At 49.1% G+C, this 15,128-nt stretch overlaps 1 protein-coding gene across 3 annotated transcripts in view; it reads left to right on the top strand.

Moving 5' to 3' along the window:
* The first annotated feature begins 8,447 nt into the window (after positions 1 to 8,447).
* LOC125466073 (proteinase-activated receptor 3-like) overlaps positions 8,448 to 15,128 on the top strand; it is a 34,165-nt gene continuing 27,484 nt past the window's right edge. The window contains exons 1-2 of one of the 3 annotated variants that reach the window (XM_059638550.1): positions 8,448 to 8,604; positions 12,005 to 13,573. In XM_059638550.1, coding sequence (XP_059494533.1) covers positions 8,529 to 8,604; positions 12,005 to 13,068 — 1,140 coding nt within the window. In that variant the 5' untranslated portion in view covers positions 8,448 to 8,528 and the 3' untranslated portion in view covers positions 13,069 to 13,573. Of the gene's footprint in view, positions 8,605 to 12,004; positions 13,574 to 15,128 lie in introns of those variants that run through there. The other 2 variants (XM_048560205.2, XM_048560204.2) reach the window with 2 other exon arrangements.

The raw sequence follows: 15,128 nt of genomic DNA, 5'->3' as shown, positions 1-15,128 counted from the left end.
ACATGTCATCAAGAGAATGGGAGGGGGAGTGGAAATGGTTTGCGACTGGGAGGTGCAGTTGTTTGTTACGAACTGAGCGGAGGTGTTCTGCAAAGCGGTCCCCAAGCCTCCGCTTGGTTTCCCCAATGTAGAGGAAGCCGCACCGGGTACAGTGGATGCAGTATACCACATTGGCAGATGTGCAGGTGAACCTCTGCTTAATGTGGAATGTCATCTTGGGGCCTGGGATGGGGGTGAGGGAGGAGGTGTGGGGACAAGTGTAGCATTTCCTGCGGTTGCAGGGGAAGGTGCCGGGTATGGTGGGGTTGGAGGGCAGTGTGGAGCGAACAAGGGAGTCACGGAGAGAGTGGTCTCTCCGGAAAGCAGACAGGGGAGGGGATGGAAAAATGTCTTGGGTGGTGGGGTCGGATTGTAAATGGCGGAAGTGTCGGAGGATAATGCGTTGTATCCGGAGGTTGGTAGGGTGGTGTGTGAGAACGAGGGGGATCCTCTTGGGGCGGTTGTGGCGGGGGCGGGGTGTGAGGGATGTGTCGCGGGAGATGCGGGAGACGCGGTCAAGGGCGTTCTCAATCACCGTGGGGGGAAAGTTGCGGTCCTTAAAGAAGTTGGACATCTGGGATGTGCGGGAGTGGAATGTCTTATCGTGGGAGCAGATGCGGCGGAGGCGGAGGAATTGGGAATAGGGGATGGAATTTTTGCAGGAGGGTGGGTGGGACGAGGTGTATTCTAGGTAGCTGTGGGAGTCGGTGGGCTTGAAATGGACATCAGTTACAAGCTGGTTGCCTGAGATGGAGACCGAGAGGTCCAGGAAGGTGAGGGATGTGCTGGAGATGGCCCAGGTGAACTGAAGGTTGGGGTGGAAGGTGTTGGTGAAGTGGATGAACTGTTCGAGCTCCTCTGGGGAGCAAGAGGCGGCGCCGATACAGTCATCAATGTACCGGAGGAAGAGGTGGGGTTTGGGGCCTGTGTAGGTGCGGAAGATGGACTGTTCCACGTAACCTACAAAGAGGCAGGCATAGCTGGGGCCCATGCGGGTGCCCATGGCCACCCCCTTAGTCTGTAGGAAGTGGGAGGAGTCAAAAGAGAAGTTGTTGAGTGTGAGGACGAGTTCCGCTAGGCGGATGAGAGTGTCGGTGGAGGTGGCCTGGTCGGGCCTGCGGGACAGGAAGAAGCGGAGGGCCTTGAGGCCATCTCCATGCGGAATGCAGGTGTACAGGGACTGGACGTCCATGGTGAATATGAGGTGTTGGGGGCCAGGGAATTGGAAGTCCTGGAGGAGGTGGAGGGCGTGGGTGGTGTCACGGACATAGGTGGGGAGTTCCTGGACCAAAGGGGAGAAAATGGAGTCCAGATAGGTGGAGATGAGTTCGGTGGGGCAGGAGCAGGCTGAGACGATGGGTCGACCGGGGCAGGCAGGTTTGTGGATTTTGGGAAGGAGATAGAAACGGGCCGTGCGGGGTTGGGGAACAATGAGGTTGGAGGCTGTGGGTGGGAGGTCCCCTGAGGTGATGAGGTCATGAATGGTGTTGGAGATGATGGTTTGGTGCTCGGGTGTGGGGTCATGATCGAGGAGGCGGTAGGAGGTGGTGTCGGAGAGTTGGCGTCTGGCCTCGGCGATGTAGAGGTCAGTACGCCATACTACCACTGCGCCACCCTTGTCTGCGGGTTTGATGGTGAGGTTGGGGTTGGAGCGGAGGGCTGCCCGTTCTGCGGGGGAGAGGTTGGAGTGGGTGAGAGGGGTGGAGAGGTTGAGGCGGTTGATGTCTCGACGGCAGTTGGAGATGAAGAGGTCGAGGGAGGGTAGGAGGCCTGGAGGTGGTGTCCAGGAGGAGGACTTGTGTTGGAAGCGGGTGAAGGGGTCAGTGGAAGGAGGGTTGGGTTCCCGGTTGACAAGAGAGTTGCAATGGGAGAGAGATTCCCTGAGGTTGGTCCGGAGGGAGGAGGGTAACTTCTTCAGGTTAGGCATCCCTGGAAGAGGCTTCGCAGTGAGGTTAAAATAGTATCAGAGATAATGGGAACTGCAGATGCTGGAGATTCCAAGATAATAAAATGTGAGGCTGGATGAACACAGCAGGCCAAGCAGCATCTCAGGAGCACAAAAGCTGACGTTTCGGGCCTAGACCCTTCATCAGAGAGGGGGATGGGGGGAGGGAACTGGAATAAATAGGGAGAGAGGGGGAGGCGGACCGAAGATGGAGAGTAAAGAAGATAGGTGGAGAGGGTGTAGGTGGGGAGGTAGGGAGGGGATAGGTCAGTCCAGGGAAGACGGACAGGTCAAGGAGGTGGGATGAGGTTAGTAGGTAGCTGGGGGTGCGGCTTGGGGTGGGAGGAAGGGATGGGTGAGAGGAAGAACCGGTTAGGGAGGCAGAGACAGGTTGGACTGGTTTTGGGATGCAGTGGGTGGGGGGGAAGAGCTGGGCTGGTTGTGTGGTGCAGTGGGGGGAGGGGATGAACTGGGCTGGTTTAGGGATGCAGTGGGGGAAGGGGAGATTTTGAAACTGGTGAAGTCCACATTGATACCATATGGCTGCAGGGTTCCCAGGCGGAATATGAGTTGCTGTTCCTGCAACCTTCGGGTGGCATCATTGTGGCAGTGCAGGAGGCCCATGATGGACATGTCATCAAGAGAATGGGAGGGGGAGTGGAAATGGTTTGCGACTGGGAGGTGCAGTTGTTTGTTACGAACTGAGCGGAGGTGTTCTGCAAAGCGGTCCCCAAGCCTCCGCTTGGTTTCCCCAATGTAGAGGAAGCCGCACCGGGTACAGTGGATGCAGTATACCACATTGGCAGATGTGCAGGTGAACCTCTGCTTAATGTGGAATGTCATCTTGGGGCCTGGGATGGGGGTGAGGGAGGAGGTGTGGGGACAAGTGTAGCATTTCCTGCGGTTGCAGGGGAAGGTGCCGGGTATGGTGGGGTTGGAGGGCAGTGTGGAGCGAACAAGGGAGTCACGGAGAGAGTGGTCTCTCCGGAAAGCAGACAGGGGAGGGGATGGAAAAATGTCTTGGGTGGTGGGGTCGGATTGTAAATGGCGGAAGTGTCGGAGGATAATGCGTTGTATCCGGAGGTTGGTAGGGTGGTGTGTGAGAACGAGGGGGATCCTCTTGGGGCGGTTGTGGCGGGGGCGGGGTGTGAGGGATGTGTCGCGGGAGATGCGGGAGACGCGGTCAAGGGCGTTCTCAATCACCGTGGGGGGAAAGTTGCGGTCCTTAAAGAAGTTGGACATCTGGGATGTGCGGGAGTGGAATGTCTTATCGTGGGAGCAGATGCGGCGGAGGCGGAGGAATTGGGAATAGGGGATGGAATTTTTGCAGGAGGGTGGGTGGGACGAGGTGTATTCTAGGTAGCTGTGGGAGTCGGTGGGCTTGAAATGGACATCAGTTACAAGCTGGTTGCCTGAGATGGAGACCGAGAGGTCCAGGAAGGTGAGGGATGTGCTGGAGATGGCCCAGGTGAACTGAAGGTTGGGGTGGAAGGTGTTGGTGAAGTGGATGAACTGTTCGAGCTCCTCTGGGGAGCAAGAGGCGGCGCCGATACAGTCATCAATGTACCGGAGGAAGAGGTGGGGTTTGGGGCCTGTGTAGGTGCGGAAGATGGACTGTTCCACGTAACCTACAAAGAGGCAGGCATAGCTGGGGCCCATGCGGGTGCCCATGGCCACCCCCTTAGTCTGTAGGAAGTGGGAGGAGTCAAAAGAGAAGTTGTTGAGTGTGAGGACGAGTTCCGCTAGGCGGATGAGAGTGTCGGTGGAGGGGGCCTGGTCGGGCCTGCGGGACAGGAAGAAGCGGAGGGCCTTGAGGCCATCTCCATGCGGAATGCAGGTGTACAGGGACTGGACGTCCATGGTGAATATGAGGTGTTGGGGGCCAGGGAATTGGAAGTCCTGGAGGAGGTGGAGGGCGTGGGTGGTGTCACGGACATAGGTGGGGAGTTCCTGGACCAAAGGGGAGAAAATGGAGTCCAGATAGGTGGAGATGAGTTCGGTGGGGCAGGAGCAGGCTGAGACGATGGGTCGACCAGGGCAGGCAGGTTTGTGGATTTTGGGAAGGAGATAGAAACGGGCCGTGCGGGGTTGGGGAACAATGAGGTTGGAGGCTGTGGGTGGGAGGTCCCCTGAGGTGATGAGGTCATGAATGGTGTTGGAGATGATGGTTTGGTGCTCGGGTGTGGGGTCATGATCGAGGAGGCGGTAGGAGGTGGTGTCGGAGAGTTGGCGTCTGGCCTCGGCGATGTAGAGGTCAGTACGCCATACTACCACTGCGCCACCCTTGTCTGCGGGTTTGATGGTGAGGTTGGGGTTGGAGCGGAGGGAGCGGAGGGCTGCCCGTTCTGCGGGGGAGAGGTTGGAGTGGGTGAGAGGGGTGGAGAGGTTGAGGCGGTTGATGTCTCGACGGCAGTTGGAGATGAAGAGGTCGAGGGAGGGTAGGAGGCCTGGAGGTGGTGTCCAGGAGGAGGACTTGTGTTGGAAGCGGGTGAAGGGGTCAGTGGAAGGAGGGTTGGGTTCCCGGTTGACAAGAGAGTTGCAATGGGAGAGAGATTCCCTGAGGTTGGTCCGGAGGGAGGAGGGTAACTTCTTCAGGTTAGGCATCCCTGGAAGAGGCTTCGCAGTGAGGTTAAAATAGTATCAGAGATAATGGGAACTGCAGATGCTGGAGATTCCAAGATAATAAAATGTGAGGCTGGATGAACACAGCAGGCCAAGCAGCATCTCAGGAGCACAAAAGCTGACGTTTCGGGCCTAGACCCTTCATCAGAGAGGGGGATGGGGGGAGGGAACTGGAATAAATAGGGAGAGAGGGGGAGGCGGACCGAAGATGGAGAGTAAAGAAGATAGGTGGAGAGGGTGTAGGTGGGGAGGTAGGGAGGGGATAGGTCAGTCCAGGGAAGACGGACAGGTCAAGGAGGTGGGATGAGGTTAGTAGGTAGCTGGGGGTGCGGCTTGGGGTGGGAGGAAGGGATGGGTGAGAGGAAGAACCGGTTAGGGAGGCAGAGACAGGTTGGACTGGTTTTGGGATGCAGTGGGTGGGGGGGAAGAGCTGGGCTGGTTGTGTGGTGCAGTGGGGGGAGGGGATGAACTGGGCTGGTTTAGGGATGCAGTGGGGGAAGGGGAGATTTTGAAACTGGTGAAGTCCACATTGATACCATATGGCTGCAGGGTTCCCAGGCGGAATATGAGTTGCTGTTCCTGCAACCTTCGGGTGGCATCATTGTGGCAGTGCAGGAGGCCCATGATGGACATGTCATCAAGAGAATGGGAGGGGGAGTGGAAATGGTTTGCGACTGGGAGGTGCAGTTGTTTGTTACGAACTGAGCGGAGGTGTTCTGCAAAGCGGTCCCCAAGCCTCCGCTTGGTTTCCCCAATGTAGAGGAAGCCGCACCGGGTACAGTGGATGCAGTATACCACATTGGCAGATGTGCAGGTGAACCTCTGCTTAATGTGGAATGTCATCTTGGGGCCTGGGATGGGGGTGAGGGAGGAGGTGTGGGGACAAGTGTAGCATTTCCTGCGGTTGCAGGGGAAGGTGCCGGGTATGGTGGGGTTGGAGGGCAGTGTGGAGCGAACAAGGGAGTCACGGAGAGAGTGGTCTCTCCGGAAAGCAGACAGGGGAGGGGATGGAAAAATGTCTTGGGTGGTGGGGTCGGATTGTAAATGGCGGAAGTGTCGGAGGATAATGCGTTGTATCCGGAGGTTGGTAGGGTGGTGTGTGAGAACGAGGGGGATCCTCTTGGGGCGGTTGTGGCGGGGGCGGGGTGTGAGGGATGTGTCGCGGGAGATGCGGGAGACGCGGTCAAGGGCGTTCTCAATCACCGTGGGGGGAAAGTTGCGGTCCTTAAAGAAGTTGGACATCTGGGATGTGCGGGAGTGGAATGTCTTATCGTGGGAGCAGATGCGGCGGAGGCGGAGGAATTGGGAATAGGGGATGGAATTTTTGCAGGAGGGTGGGTGGGACGAGGTGTATTCTAGGTAGCTGTGGGAGTCGGTGGGCTTGAAATGGACATCAGTTACAAGCTGGTTGCCTGAGATGGAGACCGAGAGGTCCAGGAAGGTGAGGGATGTGCTGGAGATGGCCCAGGTGAACTGAAGGTTGGGGTGGAAGGTGTTGGTGAAGTGGATGAACTGTTCGAGCTCCTCTGGGGAGCAAGAGGCGGCGCCGATACAGTCATCAATGTATCAATGAAGTTGAGAGACTATGTTGTGACTGTAACGTGTTTGGCCTCACATCCTTCTGTGCTGGTTTCTTACTTGAAGTGAGGGTTTTCAGACCCTCAGCATTGGATTTAACAGGTTGGACAGTCCAGACTTGTTTCCAGTGATGTTTAGAAGAGTGAAGGGTGACCTGATTGATCCTGAATGGTCTGCACAAAGTGAGTGTTGGAGGATTTTCTCCTGTGGGTCTGCCCAGATTCAGGGGACCACTGTTTCAAAATTAGAGCTCACTGTTTTAGGACAGAGACAAGGAGAGTTTGGAACTCCCTGCCCCAGGAGCTGGTGCAGATGGGGATCAGTGAATATTAAAATGGAGGTAGATAGATTCTTGTTAGGTGGAGAATCACAGGTTACTGGGGGGAATGCAGAATTCAAAACACAAACAGACCACCCATGATCTTATTGAATGGGGGAGCAGGCTTGTGGGACCAAACGGCCCACTCATTCCATTTATTTCTTTGTACAAATACACAATTTTATCAAATCTCTCTGAAATTGCAGACTTTGTTCATGCTTGAGTCAGTGATTCACAAGAAGCATGCAAGCTGCCCGTTCATGACAGTTTCAAAATGGCATCGACCATCTGCCTCTACAAGGGAGATTGGGGCAGGCACTTCACTGGCATCAATGAGGCAGGGATGAGGGGTTTGTGTGTAGATTGGGATAGAAGTGGACAAGGGAAGGGCATGGTATTCTGGATGTGTATGAGGTTTGGGGACAGTCAGTCTGTGAAGTAAGGGTGTGTGTAGAGATGGTGAAAATGTGGCCCCATCACAAGGTGTTGTCTGGCAGGCCCCTTAAAGAGCTTTGAGGTCATCATCAGTTGCATTCCCATTAGCTGCTAAGGGTCCCTTTACCAAGTCCCTCACAACACTTTGAAGGGAGGCTCAGCTGAGGCACGTCCCACTGAGTGGTGAATACAACCACAGGCACTAACACAAACATTCAACAACATATCAACAAAAGAGCATGACATTGAATTTCCGTCAATAACAGAGATGCTGCTAAGCTTCCTGTAACCAGTGATGAGCATCAGACAGGTGAGCTAGTACCTGGAGTTCTCTGAGATAATAGTAACACCCACATGACCCAAATCATACCGATCTCAGGAGAAATATTTGCAGGCAAAACTTTAATTTGAATGACACCTGTGTCCCACCTTTGTGCTCTCAATAAATGCTTTGTCTTTAAGTTTTTTCTGAGGAATCATGAGTGCCAGTATGCACTGTCCCATCCCAAATTGTTCCTGAACTGAGAAGCTCAGCCTATTTCAGAGTCAACTCAACTGTTGTGGACCTGGAGTCATGTGTGGGTTTGACCGAGTAAGGACAGTAGTTCCCTTCCCTATAGGACTTTAGTGAAGCAGGTCAGGTTTTACAAGAATCCACAATTAATGACACCAACTTCCAATTCTAGAATTTAATTCAAATTGCACCAGCTGGGATGTTGGGATTCAAACCTTTGTCACCAGCTCTCTAAATGGCTATGTCTTTGGCATTACCATGACACTACTCACTGGGTTGGGCAGGAAGGCCGTGCTTATGATAAGAAAATTCTCTCTTCTTGCCCAGCTGGTACCTGTTTCAGTCTGATATGAATTAACAATCAAAATCCTTCCCACACCTTCCTGGGTGTTGCTGGAAAGGTCGAACTGAAGTCACATGGAAGCCAGCAAAAAGCAAAGGTAGAAATGACACCTGCTGCTCTGCTGGTGTTAATGTGGGCAGTGGTGTGTCCCAGTTAAAACTCTAGGCCAGCTACAATATTAACACAGATGAAGTGCAGTTGTTTAGTGCCTCTGTGGATAATAATAGTGATTCTGAGTTAAACAAAACAGGGAGCTTTCCATTATTTCCCTCAGAGTAACTTTCATGGAGTAACTCAGAACCCAAGCAGATACAAACCAAGCCCAATGGTTGCTGAGCCCATTAGAATATCGTCTGGTAATACGGTGTCAAATTTCTCAAATTTCTGGTTTTTCACCATCACATTTCTGTTCATGCATGGATACCTAGCGCCAAATATTTTTCAAATCGGACTGTGAGAATGAAGAGCGTTGTGAAGTTGTTGCCCTCACTCTGCAATTGCCAGATTAGAATGAGAGGAACCTGGGGACTCCGAGATTGTTGTCAGTTGCTTGATAAAAGTGCAGTGTGGTCTTCGAAAAATGACGCAAGCTCCTAATCTCACTGTAACAAATTGTCAACTCTCCTGCAGCGTCATTCCAAACTCTCAAAATAAGAGGAGACAGCCACTGACAGAGATATTCTGATCAGTTAGTCTATAGCATGCTTATGCTGTGAAGACAGACTGAGCAGACATGGACAAAACTGGCTTCATTCTCACAGGCTCAGCTCTCCTACTGTTGATGACAAACCTCGCTCACTCACAGGAAGGTAAGATTTGTGCACCATAGTTTCAGTCAGCGGTGTCAGATTCTGCTTCAAACCAGTTCAGGAAAGAAAAGTAATCTCATCTTCATTGCCCTGTGCTTTCCTGCTCAGAGTTCATAATAACTCAAACATTGTCTGTAAACAAGATAGAACTCAGCTCAGGAGAGCTCTGCTATTCAACACTACCTTTGTCCTGCAGCAAACCTTCGCTGTCCCTGAACTGCATTTAACAATGACCTTAAAGTACTTCATGATACAATATAGGGAGAGCTTTACTCCATATATAACTCCTCGGGGTCCCTGTCCTGGGCTTGTTTGATACGTGAATAAGCAGGGAACAGAGGGATACAGACTGCGCACAGGCAAAGGTTTTTACTTTAGAAAAGCATCATGTGTGAACACAGGCTTAGTGGGCCGAAAGGCCTGTTCCTATGCTCTACTGTTCCATGAACTAAACCATGAGGCAAGACAGAAGTACTGTGATCTGTTAAAGTCGAGCTTGGGGTGGGGGTAAATGCTGGATATCCACGGACATGGGATGTTCATGGTCACTGCCCACTGAATGTGCCTGAGATGTTAGTGCTAGGTATCCCAGATGGAAGCCAGGAGGAGCCTGTGATGAGCTGGCATCACCAGATTCCTGTTCGGGCTGTCAGGTTGGGAATTCTCAGCATCTCGTTTCTATCCGGAGATCCTGAATATCCTGGAGGGAATGAAGAGACAATGAGCAGAATGCCCATTAATAGGTTCTTAGAGTTCACTAGTGAGAATCTTATCTCAGTGACCACAATGTGATTGGTCTGACTTTGAGGAAGGCCTCACTCAATATCTCAAACAATTCTCTCCAATGTCTCACGATGTCATTCCTGCCCCACGTGTCTGTAAAAGGAGAGTGTGCACGTCAAGGGAGGGGAGCAAATTGCATTTGGAGTATAATGTGGAAAATCAGCAGCAAGCAAAGAGAAATAGTAAAATACTTAAAAAGAGAGAGATTGCAGAACTCTGAGGTACTGAGGGATCTGGGTAGCACATGAAGCACAAAAAGTTACTCTGTTAGTAAAGCAAGTGATGAGGAAGACAAGTGGCATTTGGTTTTTTTTCAAAGTCAAATGGATGTAAGATGGAGGATAGAGGGTCACTGACTCGAAATGTTAACTGTGTTCCACTGTCAACAGATGCTTCCAGACCTGCTGAGTTTCTCCAGCAATTTCTGTTTTTGTTTCGTATCTTTGGCTCCCACAGCCCTTTAATTTATTACAGGAGTGAGGATGTTTTGCTAAAGTTGTACAGGGTTTGATTTGATTTTTTTTTATTTTCACATGTACCTAGGTATAAGTGAAAAGGATTTGCGTGCAAGCCTTACAAAGTGCATTAGGGTAATGTGGCAGAGCGAGGAGTATTATGTTAGGGCCAATCTTATGAAGAATATAATGAGAATAGAATGTTATGGTGAGATTCCATCAGGAGTAGGGTCTCACTTTGGTCTCTGGTCAAGAGAGGTTACATTGCTATAGCACCTGTACAGGACAGGTTCACTCAACTGTTTCCTGGGATGAAAGGGTTTGTCTTCTGTGGAAAGGTTGGACAGATAATGCCTGTGATAGGTGATCTTATTGAAACAGGTAGAGGGCTGAAGGAGCTTGGTGGGTACAGAGAGGAAAGAATCCCTTGCATTGGGATTTAGAATGAATGCTTAAAACTAAACGGTTGCCAGTTTAAGACTGAGATGAGGAGACTGTCTTTTTTTTTCTCTCAGAGGGCTGTGAGTCTGTGGAACTCTCTACTTCAGAGATCAGTGGGCCCAGAGACTTTGAATAGTTTTATAGATAGTTGGCTAACACCATTCAGAATAATCAGAGGCCAGGAATGAATCAGTTAGAAATGTGAGAGAGCTGTGTGAGCCAAGGGTTCTCAGGGGCTCTGTGTGATATATGCATCCAAGACCGCAATCACATCAGCCCTGATTCTGGTGAATGGTACAGCAGGGGCTGACAGACATCCTCCTGCTCCTAGCTCTAATGCAAGCAGTTGAGAAGTGATCTTTTAACTACATTCTAGTTAATCGCAACAAGCATTGTTAATTTCTTTTTATCATGTACCTATCACACTTTAATTGAATTTAGTTCACCAGTGAAGATAAACCCAGATTTTCCCAAGTGAGAAAGTGGAGTTTTATTCTCTATTAAAGTTATAAAAGAGAAAAATTGGATGTCAAACATGTAGACAGATACAGGTAATAAACTTACAAAGAGAGGGGGAAAGGGATGTCCATGCAGGCAGGAAGCCAAAGACAATTTCAGTTTGAAATTCTGTTGAACTGTTTTCCCTTTTTCTGCAGCAGGAGTGACCTTTGCAAATATTCTCGGCTTTTGGCGAATTCCTGTTGAGTCAAGATGATTTGTCATCAAGCACTGATGACAATGAACTCAATGAGAAAGAGAAACAACCAGATTATCTTCCAATTCTTGCTTATAAATCTATTTTCCCTTGTTTGTGCACTGCTGCTTAGAATTACCTGCTGATAGTAATATTGGCATATTCCTCACTTTGTTCATTGTTTTCCTGAGCTGAATACTCTGCAGACAGTCTTTCATCTGTGACTTCCAGAAATCTCTGGAAGATCTGAAAGTCAGTTTCTGTGTCCTTTTATAGCAATGCAAATTTCAGCTGAGATTGGCCCTAGTTGATTGATTGGTGTTGCTGGCTCAAAATCTCTCCCTAGCAGTATCATGAGTCTGCCTACTGCACACAGTGAGGATTACCCACATCCAATCAGTGAATAAAAAAAGTTGTGAAAAACAGTCAATTGACCCGAAAAGCTAACTCTAATTTCTCTCCACAGATGCTGCCAGACCTGCTGAGTTTTTCCAGCCATTTTGGTTTTTGTTTGTGAATAGAAAAAACTCTTTGCATTTCTCTGTGTTTTGTTACCTCAGAAATGACAGTATCTGTGCCCAGTGCCTGTGACCCAACCAGTTCTATTAATGGGAAACAATAAGGCTCTCAGCAGAGGTACGGTGGCCACATGACCTTCTCTGTACCACATCATTGGTTGATTCTAAATATGGAGGAACTCCCCACCACCCACATTGCATCTTTGCAGAGGTGTCCACTCGCCCAATCTCTACTTACGGCTTTGAGATTGAGGATTAGCCATGATCATATTGAATAGCAGAGGCTCAAATGCCTGAATGGCCTACTCTCAGCTTCCATGTTTGTGTTCACCCGAAGAGTACATGGGGGAGTGGTCCTTGTTTTCCTCATCATTCAAACATAATGGAAGCACCTGAGAAATCCTCAGGCATGGCAAAGAAACCAAAATATGCTTTAAAATAGTTACAAAATCAGAAAAAATCCAGTCAACCTGAGAGTCTAATCTTTCAGTTTTCTCTTGTTTGTACAGAGTTCTCAGGAGATGATAATCGTGGAAGAGTTATACATTTTGACCCTGATACATCAACAAAGTTGCTAGATAATTATAAGCCCATTTTAAATAAATCAGCCAGGGGTCTACTAACCAGCTCTTTCACCAGAATGGTGCTGCCCAGCTTTTACATCATGGTCTTTGTCATTGGGCTCCCAGCCAATGGGTTAGCCATGTACAATCTCATCACCAAGGTCCAGCGATTACCATCCACCATCTTCCTGATGAACCTGGCTGTAGCTGACCTGCTCCTGAGCCTCGTGCTGCCGTTCAAAATTCACTACCACATTCTGGGCAACAACTGGCTCTTTGGTGAAGCTCTGTGTCGCACAGTCACTGCCTTTTTCTACGGGAACATGTATTGCTCTGTCCTGCTGCTCACCTTCATCAGCATCGACAGGTACTTCGCTCTGGTCCATCCCTTTCTCTCCAAGCGTTTCCGGGACAATAGCTTCGCTGTCGGGAGCTGTTGTGTGATTTGGCTCCTTGTTGTATTGGCCATGTTACCGTTCCTCTTTCAGAGACAGACCTATCCAATCCACAACCTCAACATCACAACCTGCCACGATGTTTTGCCGAAAGAATTAAACACTGGCTATTTTTTTTATTACTTTATGTGTTTGGTTGTGATTGGGTTTTTCATTCCATCTCTTGTTACTATATTCTGCTATGTGTCTATCATCAGATCATTGATGTTGGAAGATAGCAAGTATTCGAAAGCTGTAAGGACCATGGTGTTGGTGCTGATTGTGTTTTTGATATGCTTCACTCCTAGTAATGTAACCCTGCTGGTCCATCACTCACAATTCCACCCCACTGACAGCAATAAGCTGTACTTTTACTATCTGGTCTGCCTGGTGCTCAGCACTTTCAATAACTGCCTTGATCCATTTATCTATTATTACATTTCTGAGGAATTTCGGAACGAAGTCAGAAGAATATTGTTTAGTAAAGTCAAGAGAGGTGAAGGATCCAGGAAAATCCTCATTCGTACAGACAGTTCCTCAGCATCCAGATCAGTGGCACCTCTGAGGAGTGTCTAGCTGGAATGGAAGTGTGTTGAGGAGAAACCAAACAGTTCTGATGGAGAATTTTCTGACGGTACAATTTCAGGAAGGTAAACTGTCACAAAGTCAACCGGAATTTTGAGTTTTATAATCGACACACAGGATGTGAGGATGCAGGATGTATCAGAAAGGAATTCTGTGCTAATCGAGTCACCAATCGAGAGCTGTGTACAGTTTTGGGAACACCATTTTAGGAGCTGAAAGGGCCCTTGAGTGGGCCGCACAAGGTCACTGGGATCAGGCATTCATTTCAAACAGAGAATAGACCAGCATCACTATGGCTGGACCAATATCTTCATGCAGAGTTTCGCAGAGATTTGCAAATTATGAATGCCTTTGCTCAGAAATATTGCAAAAGGACAAGTCCTCTGATTACAGCATCAGGAATGAGGGAATGGTTTAAAACGATCAGAGAGAGGAAAGAGATCAGGACCCACCCCACTCCGCCCTCCTGTATCACTGTCACCCCCCCGACGCCCCCTGCCCCCTCTATCACTGCCCCTCATCCCACCCCCCCGATCCCCACTGTATCACTGTCTTCCGTCCGCACTGCAAATCTCAAATGAAGATCCTGGAATCTAGATTGTGTGAATGGGAGGAAATTCCTGGCTCAGTTTAGATTATACTGCATTTTGTTTATGCACCTGGTTACAATGTTTTCCCCAACAATGTCATCTTATTCTAACATTTTCCCAAAGTGACAATGCATTTTGCTGCAAAGGTGACTGTCCGTGTGTAATATGTCAAAATAAACTTTATCATCATTATTCCTGCTCCTTGTTACTTTTATAAATTGATTCTTTAATCCTTTTTATTATCTTTTAAATATTTTGTTCCATGACTTTGAAGCTGAGAATAATCTCATCAGTGAGGGTTTGTTTGAGTCTAACTCTGATTGGAGCTGGATTTTGAGTGGCCTCATTTGTATGGTATGGGAGACTGAGCTCCTTCACTCCAGGCAGTTGTTTAAATCATTCCTCTTTCCTTGAGAATTACCTGTAGCTGACATTTTTTGAGAAGCTCCAGGGTCAAAAGGTAACAAACAGGTATGGCTGGTGGTTACAGATCGAAGGTGACCTAGGGAGGTCTTGCACAGCTAATGGTTTGAGGAGGTTGGGCTTGTTAAACCTTAAACATTATCCTATTTCTCCTCTCTGTCAGGTCATTAAACATCCTCCTCATCACTACAGCTCACTCAGCCACTCACTCACTCACTCTCAGCCCAGGCCGGTTGTACTTTCCTCCTCCTGGCTCAGCGTCTCCTGTCTTTAACATCTTCCTCTTCTTTGTAAACATCATACCATGTAACTTTTACTTCTCAGTGCAATCCACCAATCCCCTTGGACATTTAATACCTAATTCGAGTTAGTCAGGGGATGGTCCAGTCACTGTTGAAGCAGGGGTCTGTGTTCAACCCATTGCTTACACACAACCTGGTTCTTAGCTCAGACACAGAAACTGACAAGGTGGCTCCCAGAAGTTCCACAATTGTTTCTGTTGCTTCGCTGCAGCCAACATCTGATTAATGTGTCAGTTTAAGAGTTAGAACATAGAACATTGAACACAGATCATAGAACAAAAAACATGCAACACAGAGCATAGAACAATAAAGCACGGGGACAGACCTTTCGGCCCAAACTTTTCACAGGTAAAAGGGCAGCTGAAAAATAGGAAGACTTCCAAAGTGAGACAACAAGAGCCCAGAGACAGTATGTTCCTGTCTGGGTGAAGGACAAGGCTGGTGGGTGTAAGGAATGCTGGGTGACTAGAAAAATTGAAGTTCTGGTCAAGAAAAGGAAGGAGGTATATGTCAAATATAGACAGCAGGGATTGAGTGGATCCCTAGAAGAGTATAAAGGCAATAGGAGTATTCTTGAGAGGAAGATCAGGGGAGCAAAAATGGGAACGTGAGATAGCCTTGACAAATAGGATTAAGGAGAATCCAAACAGATTCTACAAGTACACTTAAGTACAAAAGGGTAACTAGGGAGAGAATAGGGCCCCTTAAAGATCAGCAAGGCTGCTATGTGTGCAAC

This window comes from Stegostoma tigrinum, chromosome 30 (assembly GCF_030684315.1).
Source record: "Stegostoma tigrinum isolate sSteTig4 chromosome 30, sSteTig4.hap1, whole genome shotgun sequence".
NCBI lineage: Eukaryota > Metazoa > Chordata > Chondrichthyes > Orectolobiformes > Stegostomatidae > Stegostoma > Stegostoma tigrinum.
This window is presented reverse-complemented; position numbering and strand designations above follow the sequence as displayed.